This window comes from Natrix helvetica (assembly GCF_964273705.1).
Source record: "Natrix helvetica genome assembly, chromosome: 13".
Taxonomy (NCBI): Eukaryota; Metazoa; Chordata; class Lepidosauria; order Squamata; family Natricidae; genus Natrix; species Natrix helvetica.
Genome location: NC_138557.1, coordinates 5,056,054 through 5,069,752, shown reverse-complemented (window position 1 = coordinate 5,069,752; position 13,699 = coordinate 5,056,054). Strand labels below are relative to the sequence as shown.

General features: G+C 47.1%; 1 protein-coding gene across 1 annotated transcript in view; it reads right to left on the bottom strand.

The window, feature by feature from the left end:
• Positions 1-11,921, bottom strand: part of TECPR1 (tectonin beta-propeller repeat containing 1) — a gene marked incomplete at its 5' end in the record, with an annotated part of 31,997 nt that extends 20,076 nt beyond the window's left edge. The window contains 9 exons of the mRNA XM_081965491.1: positions 1,052-1,207; positions 3,501-3,646; positions 4,668-5,146; positions 6,371-6,516; positions 7,038-7,139; positions 7,424-7,524; positions 8,169-8,343; positions 9,775-9,900; positions 11,751-11,921. Coding sequence (XP_081821617.1) covers positions 1,052-1,207; positions 3,501-3,646; positions 4,668-5,146; positions 6,371-6,516; positions 7,038-7,139; positions 7,424-7,524; positions 8,169-8,343; positions 9,775-9,900; positions 11,751-11,921 — 1,602 coding nt within the window. The remainder of the gene's footprint in view (positions 1-1,051; positions 1,208-3,500; positions 3,647-4,667; positions 5,147-6,370; positions 6,517-7,037; positions 7,140-7,423; positions 7,525-8,168; positions 8,344-9,774; positions 9,901-11,750) is intronic.
• Positions 11,922-13,699: the final 1,778 nt, after the last annotated feature.

Here is a 13,699-nt window from a genome sequence, read left to right as displayed (position 1 = left end):
ACTCTAGGAGACGGTGCTCATCTCCGTTTCAAAGCCGAAGAGCCAGTGCTGTCCGAAGACGTCTCCGTGGTCATGTGGTCGGCATGACTCAACACCAAAGGTGCACGGAACGCTGTTACCTACCCACCAAAGGTGGTTCCTATTTTTCTACTTGCATTTTTTACCTACTTTCTAACTGCTAGGTTGGCAGAAGCTGGGACAAGTCACGGGAGCTCACTCCGTTACGCGGCACTGGGGATTCGAACCGCCGAATTGCCGACCTTTCTGATCGACAAGCTCAGCATCTTAGCCCCTGAGCCACCGCGCCCCTTCCAACCATTTCTATAGCAAGAAAATGATCTAATCCGCAAAAACAGAACCAAAGTTTCATTTTTATTTTCATTGCAAAATTTCGGAGACGTTTGCCGTAATCCCCATTGCTTCAAAATCTTCTTCATTCCATCCCTACTTAATTTCTCAGAGCCAATATTTGGAAAATGTACAAGTAACGAGAAAAGCTGCAACGATTAAAAAAATGTTCAGCTCCTGCGACATGAATTTTCAACCGTCAAAACACGTGGGGATCACCTGATCAGCCTCTTGGACAGGGGTGGGGTGTGGGGTGTGGGGTTGGACTAGATGACCTGCAAGGTCCCTTCCAACTTAGTGAATCTCTTAAACCAGGGGTGTCCAAACTTGGGAACTTTAAGACTTGTGGACTTCAACTCCCAGAATTCTGGGAGTTGAAGTCCACAAGTCTTAAAGTTCCCAAGTTTGGACACCCCTGTCTTAAACCTTCCCAGCTAGCTTCCAACGAGCGAAGTCCATGGAAGATGCTGAAGGATGGCATGATTTGCTTAACAGTGGGTGCGATTCGCTTAACAACAATGGCAAAACCAGCCCGTAAAATAGGCGGGGTCTTGTGATGACTCACTCAACGGCTGCATTGTTTAGCCATAGAAGCTCTGCTCCCAACTGGGATCCTAAGTGAAGGGCTACCTGCATTTTTGTGTCAAATTGTGGTCAAGGACTGGGTGCGAACCCTCCCCCCCAGCGGCTTGGACACGCCTACCTTCTTTTCCTCGTTGTGCATGTAGTAGACGAAGAGAATGCCGTCCCGAGTCCCGTCGTTCGCCGTGAATTGTTCCAGGGCAATCTGCACATCAACCCAACGGTAAGGCTTCCAACTTCTCCACCACTGTAAAGTTCCAGTTTTCACCCAGACAGACTGGAAGAGGCAAAAATGTATCATTCCGTCAGAATCAGCTAAGACTAGAACTCACAGTCTCCTGGTGATTGGCTCAAAATCACCCAGCTGGCTTTCATGCCTAAGGTAAGACTAGAACTCCCAGTCTCCTGGTGATTGGCTCAAAATCACCTACCTGGCTTTCATGCCTAAGGTAAGACTAGAACGCCCAGTCTCCTGGTGATTGGCTCAAAATCACCCAGCTGGCTTTCATGCCTAAGGTAAGACTAGAACTCCCAGTCTCCTGGTGATTGGCTCAAAATCACCTACCTGGCTTTCATGCCTAAGGTAAGACTAGAACTCCCAGTCTCCTGGTGATTGGCTCAAAATCACCCAGCTGGCTTTCATGCCTAAGGTAAGACTAGAACTCACAGTCTCCTGGTGATTGGCTCAAAATCACCCAGCTGGCTTTCATGCCTAAGGTAAGACTAGAACTCACAGTCTCCTGGTGATTGGCTCAAAATCACCTACCTGGCTTTCATGCCTAAGGTAAGACTAGAACTCACAGTCTCCTGGTGATTCGCTCAAAATCACCCAGCTGGCTTTCATGCCTAAGGTAAGACTAGAACTCACAGTCTCCTGGTGATTGGCTCAAAATCACCCAGCTGGCTTTCATGCCTAAGGTAAGACTAGAACTCACAGTCTCCTGGTGATTGGCTCAAAATCACCTACCTGGCTTTCATGCCTAAGGTAAGACTAGAACTCACAGTCTCCTGGTGATTGGCTCAAAATCACCTACCTGGCTTTCATGCCTAAGGTAAGACTAGAACTCACAGTCTCCTGGTGATTGGCTCAAAATCACCCAGCTGGCTTTCATGCCTAAGGTAAGACTAGAACTCACAGTCTCCTGGTGATTGGTTCAAAATCACCCAGCTGGCTTTCATGCCTAAGGTAAGACTAGAACTCACAGTCTCCTGGTGATTGGCTCAAAATCACCCAGCGGGCTTTCATGCCTAAGGTAAGACTAGAACTCACAGTCTCCTGGTGATTGGCTCAAAATCACCCAGCTGGCTTTCATGCCTAAGGTAAGACTAGAACTCACAGTCTCCTGGTGATTGGCTCAAAATCATCCAGCTGGCTTTCATGCCTAAGGTAAGACTAGAACTCACAGTCTCCTGGTGATTGGCTCAAAATCACCTACCTGGCTTTCATGCCTAAGGTAAGACTAGAACTCTCAGTCTCCTAGTGATTGGCTCAAAATCACCCAGCTGGCTTTCATGCCTAAGGTAAGACTAGAACTCACAGTCTCCTGGTGATTGGCTCAAAATCACCCAGCTGGCTTTCATGCCTAAGGTAAGACTAGAACTCACAGTCTCCTGGTGATTGGCTCAAAATCACCCAGGTGACTTTCATGCCTAAAGTAAGACTAGAACTCACAGTCTCCTGGTGATTGGCTCAAAATCACCTACCTGGCTTTCATGCCTAAGGTAAGACTAGAACTCACAGTCTCCTGGTGATTGGCTCAAAATCACCCAACTGGCTTTCATGCCTAAGGTAAGACTAGAACTCACAGTCTCCTGGTGATTGGCTCAAAATCACCTACCTGGCTTTCATGCCTAAGGTAAGACTAGAACTCACAGTCTCCTGGTGATTGGCTCAAAATCACCTACCTGGCTTTCATGCCTAAGGTAAGACTAGAACTCACAGTCTCCTGGTGATTGGCTCAAAATCACTCAGCTGGCTTTCATGCCTAAGGTAAGACTAGAACTCACAGTCTCCTGGTGATTGGTTCAAAATCACCCAGCTGGCTTTCATGCCTAAGGTAAGACTAGAACTCACAGTCTCCTGGTGATTGGCTCAAAATCACCCAGCTGGCTTTCATGCCTAAGGTAAGACTAGAACTCACAGTCTCCTGGTGATTGGCTCAAAATCACCCAGCTGGCTTTCATGCCTAAGGTAAGACTAGAACTCACAGTCTCCTGGTGATTGGCTCAAAATCATCCAGCTGGCTTTCATGCCTAAGGTAAGACTAGAACTCACAGTCTCCTGGTGATTGGCTCAAAATCACCTACCTGGCTTTCATGCCTAAGGTAAGACTAGAACTCTCAGTCTCCTAGTGATTGGCTCAAAATCACCCAGCTGGCTTTCATGCATAAGGAGGAACTAGAACTCCCCACCTCCCAGTTTCTAGCTTGGTGCCTTAACCACTAGGCCAAATCCTATTCTCTCTTATAAAGCTCTCCTTTACAAGACGGAAAGTTTGTTTCCAAACTTTGGACTATAGAATGACCACAAAACCCCATCGCATCCTTTCCCCGCTTTTCCCCCACTTTACCTGTTCCACCGCCTGTTCGTAATGTCTGAAGTTGTCCAACTCTCGGTGGGTCCTTTCCGACAGCTGGCAAAAGATTTGCTTCCTCCATTGGGCGGTATGGCTGGGGCTGATAGATAGTGCCAAGGACTGAGAGCAGGAGGTTAAAGCTATAACGGGGGGGGGGGGGGGGGGGGGGGGGGGGGGGGGGGGGAAGAAAAAAAAAGAGAATCCCCGATCAAGCATTTCCTTTGAGTCTTTCCTTATAAAACAGTTTTTTAAACAATTGCTGGCATTTCTACCCTGCTCCACTCCAAACAACTCTTGAGTGGCAGATGGTAATCAGGATTAGAAACAAGCAAAAAAAAAAAAATAGTTCCCAACTTTCAACCACTTGTTTAGGGACTTCCAATTGACGACGGCCCTGCAAAAAAAATCGATTTACGACTGCGCTTAGGTCAAAATTACACTCGTGGTTAGACTGCAGTATTGCAGGCTGACTCTGCCCACTGCCAGGAGTTCAATCCTGACTGGCTCAAGATTGACACAACCTTCCATCGTTCCGAGGTTGGTAAAATGAGGACCCAGATTGTTGGGGGCAAGAGGCTGACTCTGTAAACCACTTTGAGAGGGCTATAAATCATTGTGAAGTGGTATATAAGTCTAAGTTATCCTTCCTTCCTTCCTTCCTTCCTTCCTTCCCAAGATCAGTAAAACAAGGACCCACATTGTTGGGGGCAATAGGCTGACTCTGTAAACTGCTTAGAGAGCTGTAAAGCACTGGGAAATGGTATATAAGTCTAACTGTTATTGCTCCTTTTTTTCTTCCTTCCTTTTCCAAGGCAGGTAAAATGAGGACCCAGATTGTTGGGGGCAAGAGGCTGACTCTGCAACCCGCTTAGAGAGCTGGCTGTAAAACACTGGGAAGCAGTACGTGTCTAAATGTTATCCTTCCTTCCTTGATGTTACAGTGGTTAGAATGCAGTATTTGCAGGCTCACTTTGCCAACTGCCAGGAGTTCGATCCTGACTGGCTCAAGGTTGAGTCTGCCTTCCCAGGTGGGTAAAACAAGGACCCAGATTGTTTGGGGGGGGGGGCAAGAGGCTGACTCTGTAAAAGGGCTTAAGAGAGGGCTGTACAAGCAATACAAAGCGGCATATAAGTCTTAAGGTCTATCGCTATGCCCCTCACCTGACTGAACTGTGAACCATTTGAGCGGGCTCTGTGAATCTACCAGGCAGCCTCCGCTGGAGACCCAAATCCAGAGGGGAAGATCATCGGTCACAAAATGATCCTCCACCCCAGCCGGTAAGAAGGACGACAAGCTGGAGGTCTCGGCAACCACAGTCCCCTTGGACATCCTGCTGGCTTCTTTTAAGTCGATGTTGGTCCACTGAGGATTGGGTGGAAGTGAAGCCAGATCAGAGAGAGGTTTAGCTGGGCCAGCTTGATGGTCTCCGTCTGACCCGGCAGTTGCTTCATCCAGAACGGTGGCTAAAGGGTCCATGTCCATCTCCGGGGCCGGATGGGGAACGTTGGTGGCCTCGGGACCAGATCCAGGGAGAGGAGCATCGTTCAGAAGGGATTCTGGTTCGGCGTGGGACTCTCCGTCGCTCTGAAAGATGGAGGGGCTGTGTTCCTTGATGTCATCCGTAAAGAAGCAGCCAGCACTGGAGACGCGAGAGGGGAGAAACAGATCTTACTCTCCACTATCCACATGGTGGTGGATTTGATTTGATTTGATTTGATTAAATTTATAAACCGCTCCCTCTCCCCGAAGGGACTCGGGGCGGTGTACAATCAAAAGTTAAAAACACCATAGACATAGACATAGACATTTGCATAGAGGAGGCATCAGAACCCATAAAACCAATTACATAAAATCTGTACAATACTGATGAAAATAAAAACAACATTAAAATCTACCCCAGAATTTAAAATAACTGCTAGGAGGATTAAAGGATAAAACTATAATTGGGCCAGGCCGATGGAAACACGGGTGAGTTTGCGTGTCTTTTATCCCCCCAAATGTCAACTCTCTGTGTTGACATTCCACGCATACCGTCGGCCGAGCCGGATCTCAGATTACAGTAGCTGGGTTGAGATGGGTGTTATCTATTGGATAACGTGATTTATGACACAGACTGAGGGGAGGAAAGGAACAGGGGCGATCTTCAGAAGCAGATAAAGAGAGCTAAGAAATAGCTGCAAATAAATATTGCCTAATGAAGAATGCCTAGTGAAGCGGTTAATATATCACTGGTTTTTGTATCAAGACATTGGTTCGATTGTTATGAATCAGGAATTGCATCGTTAGGAAACTTTACAGACAGGCATTTCTTGGCTCTCTTCATCTGCTTATTTTCTTGCATCCTCCACTAGAACAGGGGTGTCAAACTGGGCCCGGAAACAGCACAGGACCGGCCCGCAGAGCTTCTGCCACGGGGTCCCGAGCTCCGATTTTGGCTGCCACAGCGTCCTACAACCCTTGCCAGGGAAAAGGGAGCTCGGGTTAGAGTTAAGGTCCCCAGCTCCATTTTCACTGGCAGAGGGCTGCAGGAGGACATCGCAGCCGAAAACGGAGCTCGGGAGCCTGTTTTCGCTGGCAGAGCACTCAGGCCACCAGAGGCGCTCTCCGACATGAGTGACGTCGAGCTGGCCATGCCCCCTTGGCCAACCCCCCTCCCCCCAGCAAGGTCAAACACAACCACAATGCGGCCCTCAATGAAATTGCTTGTGATGTTTGACAAAGCCAAGTCAACGGTGGAAACCGGATTTGCTGAACGGCTGCGGTTCACTTAACAGCTGTATGTTTTGCTTAACAACTGCGGTGGAAATAGGTTGCAACATCGGGTGTTTGTTCCTTACCCTGCTTCGGATAACGGTTACCTTACCTGAGGAGGCTGGTGGAGCTGCCGGTTTGAGATCGGTCGCTCTCTCGGTTGCAGGCAATAGCTTTCCACATTTTCCCGCTTAGCTCGCTGGGCGTGACGCCTTGACGGAAGTAGATCGCTCGGTCCTCACAGCTGATCCCCCAAACCTGTGTCGGAAAGGAAAGGGAGGAATGGATATGAAAGAAAGGAAGGGGAGGAGAGGGAAGATAAGGGGGAAAGGAAAGGAAGATAAAAGGAGGGGAGGGGAGGGGAGAGAAGGAAATGTAAAATAAGGAGAGAAGAGGAGAGGAGAGAGAAAGAAATACAAAATAAGAAGGAAGAAGGAGAGGAGAGCAAGAAACATAAAATAAGGAGAGGAGAGGAGAGAGAAGGAAATATAAAATAAGAAGGAGAAGAGGAGAGAAGAGGAAAGGAAAGAGAAGGAAATATAAAATAAGAAAGAGAGGAAAGGAGAGGAGAGATGAACAGGAAGGGATATCCAATCATGACCCTCTCCCCCACCCTTTGGCTTTCTCCTGGAAGATATTCTTGGGAAGCAGACATAACCAGAGAGCGGAAACTGCAAAAATGCTTAGCTTAACTATGGGCAAAGGAAGCAACATGCAGTTGAGTTTTCAGTTACTTCTTTGGAAAATCTACCTGCCGCCCCACCCTCTCCGAGACCCACCTGGTCATTTAAGCCCACGTCCACCATCTGCATTTCGCCAATCATCTCAATCCAGCTGGTGCCACAAGGATTGTAGGAATTCACGCCACGGCGGAACCATACCTAGATGAGAAAAAAATCCTCAGGTCAGGGATGGAGGTTTGGGGTATCTCTCTTGCGCTCCCCCCCCCAATGACTCCCCCCCCTTAAAATCCTGACGTTGGAACAAGTTATAAATAACGGCAATAGTCTCCGTCCCTGATTGCTTGAGGTAAATCACAGAATGGGCTACCTTTATTCAGGTAAACCTTCGTAGCGGATAAAAGATCTCAAGTCTTTTAAAATTCTCCTACCATCAACAGGACTAGCAACTTAGTATAACCTATACGGCCCCCAAAGCCACTCACTTTTCTGTCTTTCGTGACCGCCCAGACCACATTCACCCCAACGGACACGTGCAAAATGCCATTCTCGGCAACCGGGGGATCCACAATTGTCCATGATGTTCCTGCCCAAAGAGAAGAGGCACAAATCAATTGGAGGAGGACCCAACTGTTGTGGCACGCCAGCGGCCAGTGAGGAGGTTGGGGAGGAGCATGGGCCAGTCCTGGAGTCTGGGGAAGGCTCTGACGAGGGCTCTGTGTCGGAGGCAGAGAGGGGGACAGACCCGTATGCCAGTTATCAGCTGCCTTCAGAGTCAGACATCAGTGAGGCAGAAGAACAGCTGGAGCCTGTTCCCAGTGTGCGCATGCGCAGAGTTGCCAGACGAAGGGAACAGCTAAGGAACAGGGATCGACTTGGGAGTAAGGCCACAGGTGGAGGATGAATGGCCTCTCCCAGAGGAAATAAATGGGGAGCGAAAGGGGAGTGGAGTTTGCAGGAGACAATTAGTTCCCTTAATTGGTTCGTGACTCTCCGAGACTCCTTGCCAAGTTCTGCAGAGATCCGCCTGGCAGCTCTCCAAGCCAGATAAGGTCTGTGACTGTAAATCCTCCCTTGAAAGACTTTGCTGGATGTGAATGAGCAGAATTGACAGTCATAAAAGGGTTTTTTGTCGGGACAAGGAGTTTGCTTCATGCTCTTGGGAAGCCTCTGTCAAAACACCAACTCCACAGCCGAGAACCAACTTCCTTGGACCACCAATGGACCTACCTTGGGGGTTGTTACGGTCGATCCCCTCCCTCACGATCGCCTGTCCTTCCCAGCAGGTGGCCCAGAGGAGATCGTACGGTCCACAGCTGATCTGTATGGCTTCGCCCGGAGCAGGAATTAACGTCCAGGAAGATCCTTCCGGATTGCGATGAGTGACATCATTCCGATACCAGATCTAGGAAGACAAGGCCGTTTTCCAGGCACAATTAGTTCAGAAGGAAGCAAACATTTATGTAAACGTAGAGAGAGACAAAATATTTGGGTGACTTCTTCTCTTGCACCAGGGATCAAAGTTTGTGGGCCTTCTTGATAGTATGGTGCTAAATTTCGAACACGGAAGGACCTTTTTTTTTTTAATAAAAGTTTTTTTTTATCTTTCAAAATATAAACATTCCATCTTTCCTTAAACAGTGTGTCATCTGGTTACAAATATCATTCACATTAATTCTCTATTCTTAAAATTATAGTATATTAAACAATTGAACATTATTAACCTATTCATTTTTCCTGTCAACATATCTTCGAATAAGAATACAACCATAACATTAAGCTTAATTATTCTCATCATCCCAATACTAACAGTTATCGTCTTATTTATACCTCTAACTTCACATACTGTATTTTCTGTTCTTCTTTAATCTTTTATTCCCAGTTTCTCTTTTTACTCTCTAACTGTTGATAAAATACTTCCCCTATCCTATAATATTCAGTTTGCTCTTTCGCCTGAGTTGCTAGTGTTAACCTGTTCATTTCTGCGCATTCTAATATTTTCCTGATCAACTTCTCATCCATAGGCGTCTCTTCACTTTTCCAATGTGGTGCAAATACAATTGAGGGACTTGAATGGTATCAGACAGTCTTCACTTCCTCTGAAAACAAATTCAGGAAGTGAAATGAAGCCAAGAGGGACATTCTACCCCCTTATTCACCAAGCAACACAACAACCTGAAAACAACTCAGGGCTCAGGGGAACATTTCTATGGAGCTGGGAACATGTTCAAACCCTGGGAAATGTTGGGAGCAAGGAATGTGAAGGAAGGAAAATAGAAGGAGAAGATCACAGCAGAATGGCCTGGTCTAATCAGGAGCTCTTAAGTTAGGAGCTTAGCATACAGTGGAGGAAAATGTTGAAGCAGTGGGATGACCTCATGGGCTTTTCTTGAAGACCAGAAAATACTTTGCCAACCTTGTTGTCCTCCTATTCCTAAAAGGTAAAGGTTCCCCTCGCACATATGTGCTAGTCGTTCCCGACTCTAGGGGGCGGTGCTCATCTCCGTTTCAAAGCCGAAGAGCCAGCACTGTCCAAAGACGTCTCGGAGGCCGATAATAGGGCGCTTGAAGGCAGCAATAGGCAATGGCAATCCCTGCAGCCTGAAACAGCTGATGGTCGGGAGGCCGATCCAACCGACAATCAGCTGCTTGTACTAATCAGGCTGTGCTGAAGCTGTTTGCTGCAAGGAGGCAAATTGCTGGGAGGCAGAGGCAAAAAAAAATTTTTTCTCCCCTTGTTTTCTTCCCCACAAGCTAGGCGCGTCTTATACTTCGGAGCATCTTATACCACGAACAATACGGTAATTAAGAAGGGCTGGTGATGAGAGGACATTACCTTGCCTTGTAGAGTGACTGTCCAGACCGAGAGCCGACCCAAAGGTTCATCGGTGATCTCCCAGCCCCCCACGGAGATGTCATTAAAAGGATCTGGTAACTGCTTCAGATCTTGACAGGGTGGAATCTATTCTCAAAATAAATTTCAAAAAAGGAAAGGAGAAAGACTTATTGATTGGTTCTTCTGGAAGCCAGAAGAACGCATTCAAGAGTGTCCTTGCTGGACTCCAAATGACGGGACATCCTCCACTCTGGTGAACCCCACAGCATCTTCTAAAACGAGAAGCAGCAGCATCCTGCAAAAAAATCCACTGGGGGAGAAAAAACACGTTTTCTAATTCTTACTGAAAACCACGTTCCATTTTTTTTCTCCCCCCAAAATGAAGGAAAAATTGCAAATATCCTTTAATTTTTTTTAAGAGAGGGGAACAATCCTCCCCTTTAAACTGACTTTCATCACTACCTAGAGTTATAACAGAACTGAGTGGCCTTAGAAATACAATATAGTGTAAAAGAAATATAAAATATAAAACAAAAACATCGTAAAATAGAGGTAGTCCTCCACCAAGGTCTGGAATTCATCCCAAAACTTTCATGGCTAAGACAGCCGTTTTGCTCCGTTTTTACGACCTGCCTTGCCACCGTCATTAAGTGAATTGCTGCAGTTACCCGCACGGGTTGTTCAGTGAATCTGATTTCCCCACTAACTTGGTCAGAAAGGGTGGCAAAAGGTGACCTTGAGACCGTCATAAATAGGAGCCAGTTGCCGCCTGAATTTTGATGACGTGACCTTTTCGACGGTCGTATGAAAAAATGATGCTGAGTCACTTTTTTCACCGCCTTTGTAACCTCAGTCACTGAACAAAACGGTTGCTAAGGGGAGGACTACCGCTAGAAGAGGAGGTTAGAAATCCAAAGTAGAAATAAAATGAAATAAGGTGGTTTGAAATGGTGTCGGCCAGCTGGTCTTCGGGTTTCTGGCATGCACGCACTTGCTTGCGTGCACATGAGTTTCGGTTTGGGCACTTAGTGCTGAAAAGGTTTGCCATCACTGTATTAAACCAAACCTTTTTTGGCTCGCGTGCCAAAAACGGGGGGAGCACAGGGGGGGTCATGTGGGGCGTGCCACACCCATAATGCTACGCGCACAACCCCACATGCGCACGCGACCAGTGCTCCCCCCCCCCATTTTGGGGTGCACTTTTTTCACCCTCTCCAGGCTCCAGAGGCTTTTTAGGTGCCTGGGGAGGGCGAAAACAGCCAAAACAGGCCCTCCAGAGGCTTCCTGAAGCCTCCAAAGCACGAAAAACCGGCCCTACCGGCAAACTGAAAGTTCGGGAACGGTCTTCCGGTTTGCTCGTACGACCAGTTTTTGCCTTCCGGAGTGCTCTGGAGGCTTCAAGGGACGTGAAAAGGAAGCCTCCGGAGGACGAAAAATGGCTTCAAAAGAAGGCTGAAGTCAGCTGACAGGGCAATGCCTCGCGTGCCCTAACAAATGTTGCAGGAACTGGGTATGTCTAGCTTAAGAGAAAGAAGGACTAGGGGAGACATGATAGCAGTCTTCCAATATCTCAGGGGTTGCCACAAAGAAGAGGGAGTCAAGCTATTCTCCAAAGCACCTGAGGGTAGAACAAGAAGCAATGGGTGGAAACTCATCAAGGAGAGAAGCAACTTAGAACTGAGGAAAAACTTCCTGACAGAACAATTAACCAGTGGAACAATTGCCTCCAGAAGTTGTGAATGCCCCAACACTGGAAGTCTTTAAGAAGATGTTGGATAGCCGTCTGTCTGAAACGGTATAGGGTTTCCTGCCTAGGCAGGGGGTTGGACTAGAAGACCTCCAAGGTCCCTTCCAACTCTACTATTGTATTGTAAATGCGTGCCACCTGTGGCCAGCGTGCTATAGGCTTGCCATCACGGTACTAGGCATTTCGAGTAAAAGAGAAGAAAGAGAGAGAGAGAGAAAGCAGCACACACCTTTGCCCAGGTGTCCCGGGCTATGTACCTTCTGTACCGAATCCACCTTCTTCGCCGGACACAGGAATTCCATCGCTTGTCCTTTGTGTACGTAGCTGGGAAGTCGATGGCGTAGCTCCAGCCCTTCAAAAGAAGAACAAAGTGACCGGGTAGAACAGGAGGAACCCGTGAGGATCAAGACTGCCAAGACTTCAAAGCACAAGTAGTCCTTGGCCACCATCGAGCCCAACATTCCTGTTGCTAAGTGAGAGACACATAAAGTGAGTTTTGCCGCCATTTCTTTGGCCACATTTGTTCATCATTGCAGTGGCTAACTTAGTAACACGGTTGTTAAGTGAACCTGGCTTCCCCTGGCTTGTCAGAAGGTCACAAAAGGGGCCCGGGACCCTGCAACCGTCATAAATAGGAGTCAGTTGCCAAGCTTTTGATCCCATGACCACGGAGGAAGATGCAAATAGTCGTTAAGTGTGAAAAATGGATTTGTTTTCATGGCTGTTCTAAATCCTGGGGGCTGGGGGAGGTAAAAAAGTGAGTGCAAAATGGGCTGTTTTCTGCTCGTTTTTGCCCCCCCCCAGCCCCCAGGAGCACTCTGCAAGTCTCCTATAGGCTATTCATGCCCTTTTTTTTTGGCAAAAAATGAGGTGTACAGAGGATTTGGGAGGCCTGCAGAGTGCAAAACCTTTTTTAAAAAATTTACCTCTTCAAAATCTTGGTGCGTCTTATACTCCGGTGCGTCTTATACTCCTAAAAATAAGGTATTAGTAAAAGGAACGGGGAAAAAAAACCTGCATTTCCCCAGCAATTCACATTATCAGCGAGATGAACTCAGAAAATAGCGTTTTCCCAGCAATTCTTTATTTCTATTTATTTCTATACTCCTGGACTTACAACCACAACTGAGCTCAATATTTCTGTTGGTAAGCAAGACAAGTTGTTAAGTGAGCTTCGCCCTGTTTTAAGACTTTTCTTGCCGCAGGGGTCAAAGGGAGTCCCTGAAGTGGTTAAAAGTTAGTAACCCCGTTGTTAAATGAATCTGGCTTCCCCATTGATTTGGCTTGTCGGAAGGTCGCAAAAGGGGATCGGTGTGACTTCGGGACGTTACAACCGTCATAAATATGAGTCCGTTGCTAAGCGTCTGAATTTTAATTATGCAACCATGTGGATGCTCCAATGAAACACGGTCCCAAGTCGGTTTTTTTCAGTGCTGTTGTAACTTCGAATGAATGGCTGTAAGTCGAGGACTATCTGTGTACTGGGAATTGAAAAAGGAATCACATTTTCCCAGCAATTCACATTATCAGTAATGTTTAGACCTTGGTCTAATTTTCAGTCAATCCGAACAGAGCTGGAAGGGACCTCGGAGGTCTTCTAATCCAACCCCTTGCTCAAGCAGGAGATCCTATACCATTCCGACAAATCCAATAGCTTCTTAAAAACCTCCCAGGATGAAGCACCTACAGGAGAGCCATTCCATTGGTTAATTGTCCTCCCTGTTAGGAAGTTTCTCCTTAATTCCAGGTTTCTTCTCTCCTTGATTAGTTTCCATCCCTTACTTCTTCTCCTCCCTTCAGGTGCTTTGGAGAATAGCTAGACCCAGAATAATAGAATAACAGAATAATTAACTTGGAAGGGACCTTGGAGGTCTTCCAGTCCAACCTCCTGCTCGAGCAGGAGTCCCTGTGCCGTTCCAGACAAATGGCATTTGAAAGACTCCAGTGGGGGGGGGGGGCACAACTTCTGAAGGTAAGTTGATTTATTTTTCTAACTGTCAGGATTTTTTTTTTCTTTATTTCTAGGTTGCTTCTCTCCTTAGTTGGTTTCCATCCATTGTTTCTTGTCCTGCCTTCAGGTGCTTTGGAGAACAGGTTGACCCCCTCTTCTTTTGGGCAGCCCTCAAATATTGGAATACTGCTACCAGGTCACCCTAGTCCTTTCTCCCCTCTAGAATT